This window comes from Uloborus diversus, chromosome 7 (genome assembly GCF_026930045.1).
Source record: "Uloborus diversus isolate 005 chromosome 7, Udiv.v.3.1, whole genome shotgun sequence".
NCBI lineage: Eukaryota > Metazoa > Arthropoda > Arachnida > Araneae > Uloboridae > Uloborus > Uloborus diversus.
The window spans coordinates 11,799,728-11,812,964 of record NC_072737.1 but is presented as its reverse complement, the minus strand read 5'-3'; the positions used below and the strand labels follow the sequence as shown (position 1 = coordinate 11,812,964).

Below are 13,237 nucleotides of genomic sequence, written 5' to 3'. Positions count from 1 at the left end.
TCAGACTATATTACCCCAAAACCAGTTCGACTCCGCGGCCCTGGTGTAAACATTATTTCTCAAACCGCACCTTTCTTTTTCTGTCTGAGTTTCTAAAACATCAGAATGCAAAGATCAAAAATGTAAATATCGTTTCGGAACATCCCGCGTATTGTTAACGGAAACGTGAAATTCCAAGTTAATGTGTTAAATGTGTTTTAAGGATCTAAAAACTGTAACTTGGATGTTGAAGATATTGGTCTTACCTTCTACGCACGAGGGAGTGACGCCGGACCAGAATCCATTGCTTTCGCAGGAGATTGAAAAGGATCCAGTAATCTGGTACCCACTTTGGCACTCGTATTCTAAGATGGTTCCTTGTGTGTATTTGTCAGACAGCCTCCCTTCCTTGCCTTTCGGAGTAAACACCGACACTCTGCCGTTTGAAATGGTACCGGGATCCCGGCAAAATATTTCATTTTCATCTTCATCTGAAAAGAATTTCTTTAACCATGGATGTAAGGTAAACACACCGGCAGTGGCTAGTGATTCAGTAGTGGCTACTTCAAGGTTTATATTTGAAAAAATAGGATTCCAGGTACCCCAAAGGATTCAAAAGTGCATCAAACGTGCAGGAGATATTACCTCTTGCACGTTAATTCAAAAACCATAAGGTTTTAAAATGTTTACTGACTTCTGGAAGACCCTGTTGTAGTATATATGTTGGAATCAAGCTCCGAAATCGGATTGCCGTGCAGGTAATTGTCCGAAATCAAACGTGCAGGAGGTATTACCAAAGATATTTGTATTACCTCTTGCACGTTTGAATCTCTTGGGAAACTTGGAATCCTATTTTTTCAAATATAAACCTTGAAGTGGCCACTACTAAAGCCTACTAAGCACTGGCCACTATACTGGTGTGTTTACCTTACATATATGCATATTACGCTGTCCCCCAAAAAAAGTGAAAGTCTATTCTGTTAGTCGCATATCTCTTTATTGTTTTCTTTTCATATCGAAACAATTGTAAAAAAAATACAAAAATTAAAATTAATTTGAATTTTGACATCTTGAATTCAAATTATGTTTTTCGCAATCACGAGTCTGTGTGTGTGTGTGTATGTATGTAGGCGTGTGTGTGTTGTGTGTGTGGGGGGGGTATGTGTCTTTGTGTATTGGCATATGTGTTTGTGTCTGTGTGCAGGTATGAGTGTGTGGGTAGTTGTGTAGGTGTCTGTATGTATGTGTGTGTATTATGTGTTTGTGTATGTGGGTATATATATATATATATTAGGGTGGTCCTTATTTATATGGGAAATTTTTTTTTTCGGAATTCAACAAGTGACGCCCCCTAGTTTTTTGACACTATAATAAAAAGTAACGTGTGCAAAATTTGAACTCGATCGGTCAATAGTAACACGTGCCCCTATGCCGTTGAACTTTAACACTTTTGATAATTTTCCCACAAATCTTCGAGTTTTTACTTCAGACCCCGTACATCGTTTCTCCAATGTTTGCAAAATATTTTTACAGCGAGGTAGCACTAAAATTAATCTTTTTAATTACTTCATATCGTCTAAAGATTTTACATTGAATAAAAATGAAATAGTGCTTTATAAACTTTACCTTAATCGTACGCTTTTCTCAATGTATCTCAATCATGTGCATTTTTTTCCCGATAGTTTTGGACTGTTGGTAAAATACTAAATTGTTTTTGTGACTCATATTTGGTAAATTGATTGTGAAATTCTTCCATTAATTGTGCTCCTCTTTCAGTTGTATCATTCACAACTTTCAGCATTTTAACGATATCTCTTCCCTTTTAATAACTTCCTTCATTTTTCCATGAATCAGGATCAAATAGGAAAACATCTTTTGGTGTTTGTAACTTATCAGAAAGTTTTATTGACTTGTAATTGATTTTATAAAGAGGAAGATTTTTACATAGAAAGTATTCCAAATCATCTACTGTTATCTGAAATTTTTTATACAGTCATCAGGCACGTCTTCCTATTCAACAAGCATTCTTTTGAAGTAGTCTTTTCCTATCATTCATTCCCGAAGTACCATAAATGATTTATGAATTTTTCAATCATTGCTTCTACTGCATGTTTGTCATCATTTTGTACGCTGCAGGTTTTTTAGACACTAGACTTTATATTAATTTAAAAAGCCTAGAATGGGTTGCTGCGAAAAACTATATCTTCACACAACATTTAACTGTAAAGCAGCATTTACGGGCATTCTCTTCACGTAAGGTCAATTTAAATTGTTTCCTAAATGTATAAATTTTCAAACAATAAATTCCTTTTGCCACCCATCTGGCTCACAAATAAGCTTTACGTTGCCGAAAACATATCCATGTAGGAGGGAGGACTTCAACAAGAAATATTATTACACGTTATGAGAATTCTCTGTAATATTTCTTAATTCCGTTTTCTACGAACAATAATAAGTCATCAAATTCTTTTTTTAGAATTTAAGTGGTATGTGTACTTTTTGAATGTTGAAGCGCTTAAATAATGGAATATCGAGTCTAGAACTAAGAAAGGCAGAACTTCTTTAAAGACACTCTGCAGTACAATTTCAGGTGCATGATGATAGCAATACAAATGCAATATATCACCGTTCAGCTTTTCCTCTTAAAAATTACATGCACAATTTATACGGCCGGTATTGTAAGCCGCTGTATAAAACACTACAGCTTGAACAGTTACCAATCATCTAAGATATCATATACAACTGAAGAAGTATCTCAGAAATTCTGAGTAGCTGTTCAACATTAGGACCTGAAGCTATCATGGTAAGCCTATCGGCGTTTTTTTTTTTTTTTTTTTTTTAGTTACATCTGGATGTAGCTTTGTATCCCAGGGAATTACCTAAAAAAAACTAAATTTAAATTCATGAAATCTGATTTTACCCCTCGAAGATTTTCTCTTGCTCTCTTAAGGGATGTACGATTGATCCTAAGGTTATTTGGATTTAAATTTACTGCATCTACATACGTTGTTAATAAATGAGCAGCATCTTTGTCCCTGATATGGCATTTGTCTAACATTGATGAAATGCGAGCAGATATCAATAGTTGTCAAGCTTTTTTGCGTTGTGGTAGACCACATATAGAACAAAAGGTTCAACAGGTTAGAATAGATACCCATTTCGGTTTCAAAATCTTCTGAATTGCAAGAGAAATTTGATGATAATAAAGGACTATGTACTGAAATAGAAAACAGTTTAAAGTATAGATTTTTACATTATTCCGATCTGGAATTTTTTTTAAATTTATATTTTAGAATGGAAAATAGAGTTTATTTTTATGGTAGGGTAATCAAGGATTTTTCAAAATTTAAATTATAAGAATGCATAAACATTTAAGTATATAACTAAAGAACAGTGAAGTAAAATATAATCGTCATTACTTAGTATATTTATAGCATGGAAACCTAGTGACCCTATTTGCCACACCTATTACATACAGAGAAAAATTTCTAAATCAACACCCCCAAAGCCTGGAGGAGGCACTTTGTTGTAGTCAAAAATTATTCATTAATTACTTTTAGAATCCCTTGCGTCTATCTTGGTGGAAAGAAATGTTCCCCTGCCGCTTGGTTTGAAACGAGCGCGAATAGCGGTATGCCCGTCCCAAGGCCATTGGTGTACATGTACCCTATGTAATATGTAAAATTTTACATAATGAAAGTGAGAGAATGGTTGGTCTGGAATTAGCAGCATCTATTGAGGTTCAAAATTACTTTAAATATGAAACCTAGGAATATTTTTACATAAAAATGAGAAAATCCGCAATTTTTTCTTCGAAACTCAAAAAAGGGGGTCCTAGGGGCACGTGTTAATATTGATGGATTGACTTAAAATTTTGCATGGATCATTTATTTGTATAATGGAACAAATTGAGGGGGCGTCGTGTAAAATATCTACAACTTCAAAAATAAGGACCACCCTAATATATATATATATATATATATATATATATATATATATATATATATGTGTGTGTGTGTGTGTGTGTGTGTGCATGTATGAGTGCGTGTGTGTGTGCATGTATGAGTGCGTGTGTGTGTGTGTATGGACGTAATCTGGAAACGGTTTTCGCCAGAGGAGCAGCATCGTGAGTATCCGGTCGACGGTGATGCTGCAGAGGGTGGCGATGGCGGAGGGAAAATAAAATGATAGCACATCAAAACAGTCAAATGAAAGCAATTAGGAATCGTGATTGCTCAAAAAAAAAAAAAAAAAAAATCATGCAATTTGAACGACGTGTATTAAAGCGAGTATGTTAAATTGATGTATATAAAGAAACTCTTATGTGTATGTATGAACAGGGTAACTACAAATGATTCATTAGTTTTCGAAACGCCATGCACTCAAAAGTGTAATACGTACAACGGTGATAAATACATGAAAATAACCTTAAACTCAACAAGTTTTGAAAGTGTATTTTCAGTTGGCAGTTCGAGTACAGTTTATTTATTTATTATTTTTTTTAATGAACTGACGCAAAGCAAGTAAGTAAGAAAAGGGTTTTTCTATGTTACAGTATGCATGATTTTCCTCTGTTATCGCTGTGTTTGGGGCACATGTTCATACACGCCATAACTAGAAACGTTATAAGAACTCTTGGTTCGTATCCTGACGGCAGGAATAACCATTACCGAGTCGATGCTTCAAGAATTGTGATACGGGTTACTCTACTACCAGGGAATATATCGATGACATACGGCTCACATCGAACATTTACAGAGTGTAAAAAAAAAAAAATAATTTGAATTCTGAAATTTTGAATTCAAATTATGTTTTTCGCAATCACGAGTTTCGGCAGGACCCTACTCATGGGAGTTATTGTTTCTAGAAACGGCTTCTGTCTCCTCAAGCCTGCCCCTCCGCCTGGGTGGTTGCGTGTGTATAGTTGTGTGTATGTGTAGGCTAGGCTTGCGTGTATGCGTAGACCTGCGTGTATGCAGAAAGGCGTGAGTGTATGTGTGTAAAGGCGGGTGCGTGTGTATGTGTCAGCTTGTATGTCTGTCATTGTGTCCGTGATTGCTCAAAAAACTTGCATAATTAGAGGTTATTTTCATGTATTAGTCTTCATTGTCGTTCAATGTTAGAATATTGAATGAGTCATCATTCGGAAATGAATATAAATGTAGTAAAACCTGTAAAGTTGACCACCCTTGTAAGTTGACCACCTGTCTAAGTTAACAGCTTTTATCAGGCACGGAATTAGACATTACCATATAAATCAATCTCTGTAAGATGACCACCTGTTTAAGTTGATCACTAAATTAGTGCACCGCAAGCGGTCAATTTACACAGGTTTCACTGTATGGACAATATAGCTCAAAGCCAAAGCAACTGGGGGTATGATGACTTTTTTTTGTTGCTACTTATAGTGGCTTTGTGAGAAAAAATCTTTAGTGCTTCTAACTGTTGCAAGGGAGTAGAGTCTACTTACCTTTCTCGCAATAGGGAAAACTGGTCGACCACATTCCATCCGATCCGCATGTTGCGGAATCATGTCCGATCATGTTATGACCTGGATCGCAGTAAAACTGAAGACGGGTGCCTTGACGAAAACCTTCGTCTGTTATGGCTGGCTGGCGACTTCCTTGAGACGGAGACATGACGACTTGACCGTTGGCGAGAGGACCAGGGTTGTCACAGTACGACTCGACGTCTAAATGATAATGAAAACAAATGACAGTGGCTTGGTTATCAAGTACAACTCGTTCGGAATTACCGGCCTAAATTAGGGTCATGAGCTGACGTATGGGTGAATATACGATAAATGAATTTTTTGCGTCATGAAGAAACTGTTTAGTTTGACATTCATTATTTCACTTGTTGTCGTTATTTTTGGGTTTGTGAATACGAAAGCCAGAAGATGTATGAACTTTTTTGAGTTTTAGGCATTAATGGAAAATGTGCTGTCAGGGGTTGTTGGAACAAAAACTGCCAGAGGAGTGACGCCAGAAAAGTGAAAAAATCGTACATAACCTATTACAAAGCATCACGCGTTCTTTTTATCAGTACTTAAACATAATCCTTGATGTCTAAACACAACAAACGTTGCATTTTACAATTGCACATTTAGGTAACGATAAAATTTAAAAACATATACTTACCAGTGGAAACACTGCAACAGCTGGCACAAGCACGCTTTGTGGCAGTGCAAATAGTATTGATGCGATGTTATTTGAATTTTAAATCGCCGTTACCGCTTGCTTTAAACTTTAGTGTGTATTACGTTGGATATTTGCGTTCAAGGACATCTATTAGCAGTGTTGATGCTAAATTTAATCTTTTAATTTTGCCAGGTGAGGGTAACATTATTATTATGTTACGTGAAAATAAATATTTTTTGTATATTCATGAATATATTGTGTTTTGATGTTTATTTAGGTGCACGGTTATGGTAAAAAATATTGCGCCATATTCTTTAAAAAAGAACGTTGAACGTGTTCGTATAAAAAATAGAAAAAAGGCAAGCCAGGGGAGTGTACATTTATAACCATTTTTAGCTATTTATCCTGAAATGAAACAGTTACTGAGAATTGACGGTGTGGCCAAATAAAATACAATATTATTCTTTATTAAGTAAGCATACGATAACAATAATACGATAGAGAGGCTCGGGGCAGAAATGTGACGAGTCAGAAGGAGTGACTTTTCCATCAAAATTTTCGTTTCTCATAACTAAAATTGAAATAAATCTGACAATGGATGATGTGATTTGAAGACAAACATATCCGGTTTTAGTATTGCAGGATGTAGAATATATAGTTTCTTTGAAAAATTCTACAAATATTTTTTATGAGTTGGAAATTGGTGTACTGAAAAACTCACACCATGTGGCATACCACATCTTGCCCCGAGCCCTTCAATTAGCTTTTCCTAAAAATTTTCTATTCACCACTGAGATTCAAATTACGTATATTCACTCAAAAAGAATACAAACTCATCTTTTGCCATTTCATGAACAGCTATGTCTTGTTTGAAATGATTTTTACAGTACATCAAACGAGCACCGGGTTTGAATAAGACGTCCGGCTAATCCTGAATCAACCGATTCAGGTTGAACTCGATAGACGTTGCTTAATCAAAGTTAGATTTTCCAACATTGGCTAATAGTTGGATTTTCCAAAGCCTGATCAACATTGGTGGTTGATTAGGAGTTATAACAGAGCCACTGGTTAGCAGGTAGGGTAACGGCACCAGTAGCACACAAGGGTCCAGTAACAGATACTCATAAGTTTAGATTTAAATAATAAGAATTTTAGGCTTGTTTAACTGATGTTGCTGCGAACCATGACTACGGTGCAACCATCTAGTGCTATCAGAGTGAATTTTATGAGCCATTTGGTATTTACCAGGCAGTGGTGGATGGTTAAGAACAGCCAGCGCAAGGTCTGCCGGTGTTTCATGTTTATTTTAATTTAATAAGGTTTTGATCTAAAAATGAAGAACTTTTGCATATTTTGAAGCGAAAAGGGGAATTCTGTTCATTAATCATCCTTTTTTCATCCTATCTGTTACTGGGTATCATCAGAATTGCCGGTGTCTGTTACTGGGGATCGGACCTTTGTTCGAAATGGAGCAAGTAAAAATAGAATTAACGCATTCAGAGGATCCAGAAACAGCCAACTGATAGATGAGCTGTAGTTGCATGAGAGAAAAATAGTTCAAAAATTCTAAATACATTAAAAGGCTCAGAAAATGGAGTCAACCTCAGAGCGATGTCTTGAGCATGTCTGTGACTGGTGCGGTTACCCTAGTTCCTAGTACCACAAATTGTTTTTTTTAATAATATTACCAGTCAGTCAAGTGGCAATGCTCAGAACAAATGCAACTCAAGGTTGGTTGATGAGCAGACATTTTGACTACAACAGAAGCCGAATTAGACCACAAATAAAAACAACAAGGTGAAAAAACGCAGGCCATTAAAAAAACTGCTTAATGTAAACAAAGTTCAAGTAAACAAGCGATAACGAAAAATACTTTCACAGAAGCTTTGTATCCAGTGTCTGTCCTTTACGAGAAAAGCTCCCGCAGTAAAGTCTGAGGCCGTCTACCAAGGACGGACTGGGCGCCTCAAGAGGGCGCCAGCCTTGACCTCCAGACGGCTTAAAAAAAAAAAAAAAAGACAGAGAGAAAAAAAAAGAGCGATGGTACACAAGTTCACGTGTTTAAAGAATTGTGAGCGCAAAAAAGGAGAGGGGGGGGGGTTGCACGAAAAAAAAAAGATAAATTGAAAAAAAAAAAGGTGTTTAAGTTTAAAGGATAAAAACGGACTTTGTTCATTTTCTGCAAAGGGTTTTTTTGGCGCTATTTCGCCATTCTTCTTCTCGTCTTTGTGCAGCCGTACATGTTTTTCCAACATTAAGCTTCCCTTGGAAAAATGAGTCACACCTAGTTGATTTAGGAATATACAGGCGCAGACATTTCGATGAGAGCTTTTCTCGTGATGGACAGACAGTTAATTACCTTGAATTTTTAAGTAAACACATGAGACAAACATAGAAAGAACGAGTACCCGATTTGGGAGTCGATTCGCACAACGGCCTTTTCGCCGTCCATTTTCCTCCACTAGTGCAGTATATGGAATCCGTTCCTCGTAGTTGGTACCCCTCGACGCAGTAGTACGTCATTTGCGTCCCCAGTCGAAATCCCCGCTGGTGCTGACGAGAAGTGATGGGGTGCGTGGACATCCGATCGCCATTTTTGATGTATCCAGGGTCACGACAGAGCGATTGATCCGGTGACGCTTCCGCTAAAAAAGAAACGAGCATCACATGACTGCTTTTTACACCAATTTTATGTTATTTTCCCATTATTGGCAATTTTAATGTGATTCAGTAGTTAACTATCTGAATATCACCAACAGTGGCCAGATTTAAAAAAAAAATCACCAAATTTGTCGCCAAGTTGGCGGCAAAACTTGGCGATCAAAAGACTGGCGATGTATCGCAAAGTGTCTACCTAATTATTACACTACTTGAGTTTGCATCGAAATTAACAATGATTTCCCCCCAAAAAGGTGCAAAAGACCCCTTTAGAAACACCTGAATGCAACGAAAAGGAGAGGTGCACAATTAGACCTCACTAGGAGTCTACGTACCAAATTTCAACTTTCTAGGACATACCGTTTATGAGTTATGCGAGATACATACACACATACACACATACGTACGTAGGGTAAAAGTGGGAGAGACGCCATAACTTTTTGTAGAAATTCGGAAAAAAATATAAAAAATCATTATAAAACAACCATTTATTTTTTATTCGAAAGACACACTAATATTAAGCATTACAATTGCAATTAAGTAGTTTTAGAATGAATTTAAAAAGAAATTAATAATAAAAATTACAAGTACACAGCTGGCAATCTCTCCCACAACGTGTGGGAAAGATGCCCTATGGTGAGGGAGAGATGCCCTATGATGTGGGAGAAATGCCTTATATAGAATTATTACATTTTTTTGTACTTTTTTTGCGAAGCAATTATTGCAATTTGGAGAATACATAGTACATGACTCATGCAGCCACTTTTGGCACAAAACACATTTAATCCAGTCAGTCTTTTTTTTTTTTTTTGTTAAATAATAATTTTCCCAGCATTCTACGCACTCATTTGTGTCATCTATAATTGAAGTAGATGCTGAGACAGAAGATAAAGATTTCAATTCTGAACCAGTTAATTTGCGTTTTTTAGCTGCTCCTTTAATTAAATTGACATTAGACGGTTTCTTACTAATGTTATCAGGAGAAGTCAAAATACAACCAACTTGTTTTCGTTTTACAGTCGAACTGGGTAGTTTTGGAATGGGATGAGACTCTTCAATTTTGTTGGTGTTTCTTTATTAGTTGATGTTAATCTGGATTTTAACAGTATCTGCTTAGACCTCTTTTTCTCAGAAGTCCGTTTTTCGTTTTGCGTGCATGATATCTCAAAAAGTTTTTCATATATTCATACAACTTTTTTTTTGTATATTTGTTTAGGCTATTTCTATAGCCTGAACCACAACTTTACTAAAAACTCAACTACATTTTTTAAATAAATATTTTCTCCCTCTTTTATATTTTAAGACAGAAAAAAAATTGTTTTTAAAAAATGTAAATTGAGGTTCATAACTTGAGGAAGGTATACGCTTTATAACATAATTTTATAAAAATATACTTACAAGCTTTTGAATAATGGGCATTAGTTGCATCGCGTTAAGTTTTTAACAGTTCTTTGACCCCTTAAATTAACAACAAATGTTTAATAAATACCTTGAGGACCTAGTCCAGTCTTTTTAGTATCACCAGTCTTGAGGCGCCTACTCAAGGTGCGAATCGGTATTCCATAAAGTCTAGAAACTTTGTTTTTCGATATTTCACCATTTTTTACTTTTGCCATGGCCAGAATTAAATTTTCCTCAGTCCACTGCCCTCTGGCTACTGTATGATTCCTTACATATTTTCTCGGCATTCTACCGTCAGTAAAAATATTCCAGTGTAATGCTAAGAGAGCACTTAAAACATAATCACATTCACCAAACTGAAGCTGCGTGCGACTCCGTGAACTGCCCCGCTAAGAATGTTACCACTTTCGTATTACAGTACGGGAAGCCAAAAAAAAAAAAAAAAAAAAAAAAACAGTAAGGATGTAAGACTCTAGAAGCTTCCCTCTGCAACAAATCCGTTTGATATTACAAATGCAAAAATTCAACTGAGAGTTACATAATGTAAACGGAAGCGATTTTTAGCATATCCAACAGTCGAACTTTTTTCACAGTGGATTAAGTCAGAGTCTAGTGACGCTCTGCGTTGAAAATATTACTAGAGAGAAAATGGAAAGATAAAAGAAAAAAAGAAAGCTTGGAGTGTACTGTCTATTTTCTTTTGCCGAAAGCTCCGACGAATTTGCGCATGCGTCAGGTCCGCTCTGATTTTATCAAAATAGGAATGGAAACCCGGAAGTAAAAAAATGCAAGTACTCGAAAAATGGAAAAAAGTGACATTTCGGTTGCTACGTAAATTCATTTTTCTCAGCTTCTACCGGAGTTATAGTGTCGTACTAGGTGTCATTTTAAAGCTCTTTTAATAGACTTTCACAAGGTATGGCACTTGGCAAGGTTACGTGAAATTCATGTTTCAAGGTCACTCAAATTTATATTCGACTTGGAATATTTTGAAAAGTAAATTTTTTTACAAATCTGAAAAAAAAAAAAAAAAAAAAAAAAAAATTGCTTATTAATGTAATTTACACGTGATAAAAAATTTCGGAATGGGACAGCAATGGAATCATACTGAAAATTAATTATTCCTTTTCAGTTAACAACCGCAAATGGAAAAATTGCATTATTCTGAGAAATCGAATTATTTAGTAACTAAGGTTTAAAAACCATACTTGGTTTTTAAAACACAATATCTATATATCATCTTGTTTTTCAGCAAAAATTTCACAACGCCTTTATGGCTGGAAATTAACAAGGGGACTGACTTCCTTGTAAAATGGGAAATCAAATGTGGTGTCATTACTACCATCTGTTATTAAGAAATGGCATTTTGTCTTTGGGTAACGGAGAGGAGGTGAGAATTTATTGTGTGACATAATTCCTTATCCTACTAACACGAACTAAAACACAATATTGAAAAGTTAAATGTACTTAAACAATTAGAATTTAAGACACTAAGAAATAATAAATAAGTATATATATATATATACTTTTAATTAAACACGTTATTAGGCAACATAAACAGTCACACATGGTGTATGACATGCCACAGGTGAGAATTCACATGTTGCGAACCAAAAATATATTAAAATAAAAATCATTATTTAAAAATTATTGGCAGTTTTAAATAGATATATTTTTGATGAAATAGAAAAACATTGTTAAAGAATTGTTCCCCAAAGTTTTTACCGTAAAAGACGTGTGACTGAAAAGCAGGGGTGTTCCCATAATGTATACTCCATATACGCCGTACACTCTCGAACATTTTTTAGACATATAGCGTATACCCTCAAGTTTCCAAAAATTTTCATTTATAACGCAGATTCTATCATCGCATTTTTAAATTTTCCTAAAGCAAAAATAATATATTAATGCCAACCACATTTTCCTACAAGTAACATTATTTCTTTATTTTTCTTAACACTTAATAAATCAGTGCCTTTTGAAAGCTTTATGATAGCATACACATATTGTGCATCACTGCTGAAAAATTACTTTTTGAAGAATAACCCATACATAATAATTCAATAATAAGTTCCTTCTGGTAAAGAAATTAAGTTAGGGTATAGGAAATATAATTAACTTAGAAAAATTAACTTTAAACTGACTGAATAACCTCTTGAAATTATACTATTCTGAGAATCACAGGTTTTTGATTTCATACACCAGCTAAGCGACGGTGAATGAGCCGGATGTAAGGGGGGGGGGGGAGCCGGCTCTCTTACCCTGAATGGTATTTTCTGAAAGGGTGGAAAATTCAAGCGTGGGGCGAAAACCCGGATCTAAAAGGCGTCATTACTATTTTGATAAAATGAAAGAGAGCTGAACACTGCGTTTTTTAACCTTTAAGTTCGAAAAATATCCGGAAGAAAATTTCTAGTTTTTCTGCTCCTTATCCTTACATTGAGCCAGACATACATTACAATGGTGTCTTTGGGACTTCAATTTCAGATAATTTCTTGTGGGTAACGTCTCCTCCCTCTCCTTTGCATTTCTTGGATACAATTGCATTTTTAAGACCTCAATACCAACACATTTCCAGAGGAGAATCACCGGACTCTCAAACGTGACCAAAGATAGTCTAAAATTGCATTTTTCTAATTTCGACTTCGTAAAATTTCCGGTAGGAGCCCCCAACTCCCTTGTCCGTAACTGATTTCGTGTTGTGAACATTTTTCTTGAAATACCCTCACTGAAAGAAAAACCAACCCATTGAGACGGTTGTTAGGAATATTTTAGAGTCCCCCGGTCAGCACTGACAGTTGAGCTTGCCTTGGCGGTCACAATAGTCACCAGGGCTGCCCCGCCAAAGTTCAATGGTGCAAATCCCCCCCCCCCCCCCCAATTTTTCAAAACCCTCTTTCCCTTTTTTATTTTTTACTTTTAATTCTCTTTTTTCATTTTACTCATTTTTTCAAACAATTTATATATATATATATATATATATATATATATATATATATATATATATATATATTTTCAAATATTTTTCATTTATTTATTTTTAATAATAATAGTAATTA

The 13,237-nt window shown here is 35.4% G+C and overlaps 1 protein-coding gene across 1 annotated transcript; it reads right to left on the bottom strand.

Annotated features, from left to right (window-relative positions):
* LOC129226241 (sushi, von Willebrand factor type A, EGF and pentraxin domain-containing protein 1-like) lies at positions 1-10,465 on the bottom strand. Its single transcript, XM_054860841.1, has 5 exons — positions 10,267-10,465; positions 8,528-8,764; positions 5,450-5,671; positions 246-470; positions 1-92 (listed from the first exon to the last, which is right to left on the bottom strand). Exons 1-5 carry the CDS (start codon positions 10,463-10,465, stop codon positions 1-3), a joined length of 975 nt encoding a protein of 324 aa, XP_054716816.1.
* Between the last annotated feature and the right edge of the window lie 2,772 nt (positions 10,466-13,237).

What these genes read in the sequence shown, in the direction of transcription:
- LOC129226241 (XM_054860841.1), bottom strand. Translation starts at nt 10,465, where the DNA reads ATGCCGAGAAAATATGTAAGGAATCATACAGTAGCCAGAGGGCAGTGG. An exon ending in CGAATCGACTCCCAAATCGG is followed by an intron (nt 5,672 to 8,527) that starts GTACTCGTTCTT and finishes ATTATCATTTAG; the next exon opens with ACGTCGAGTCGTACTGTGAC. An exon ending in CACTCCCTCGTGCGTAGAAG is followed by an intron (nt 93 to 245) that starts GTAAGACCAATA and finishes CTGATGTTTTAG; the next exon opens with AAACTCAGACAGAAAAAGAA.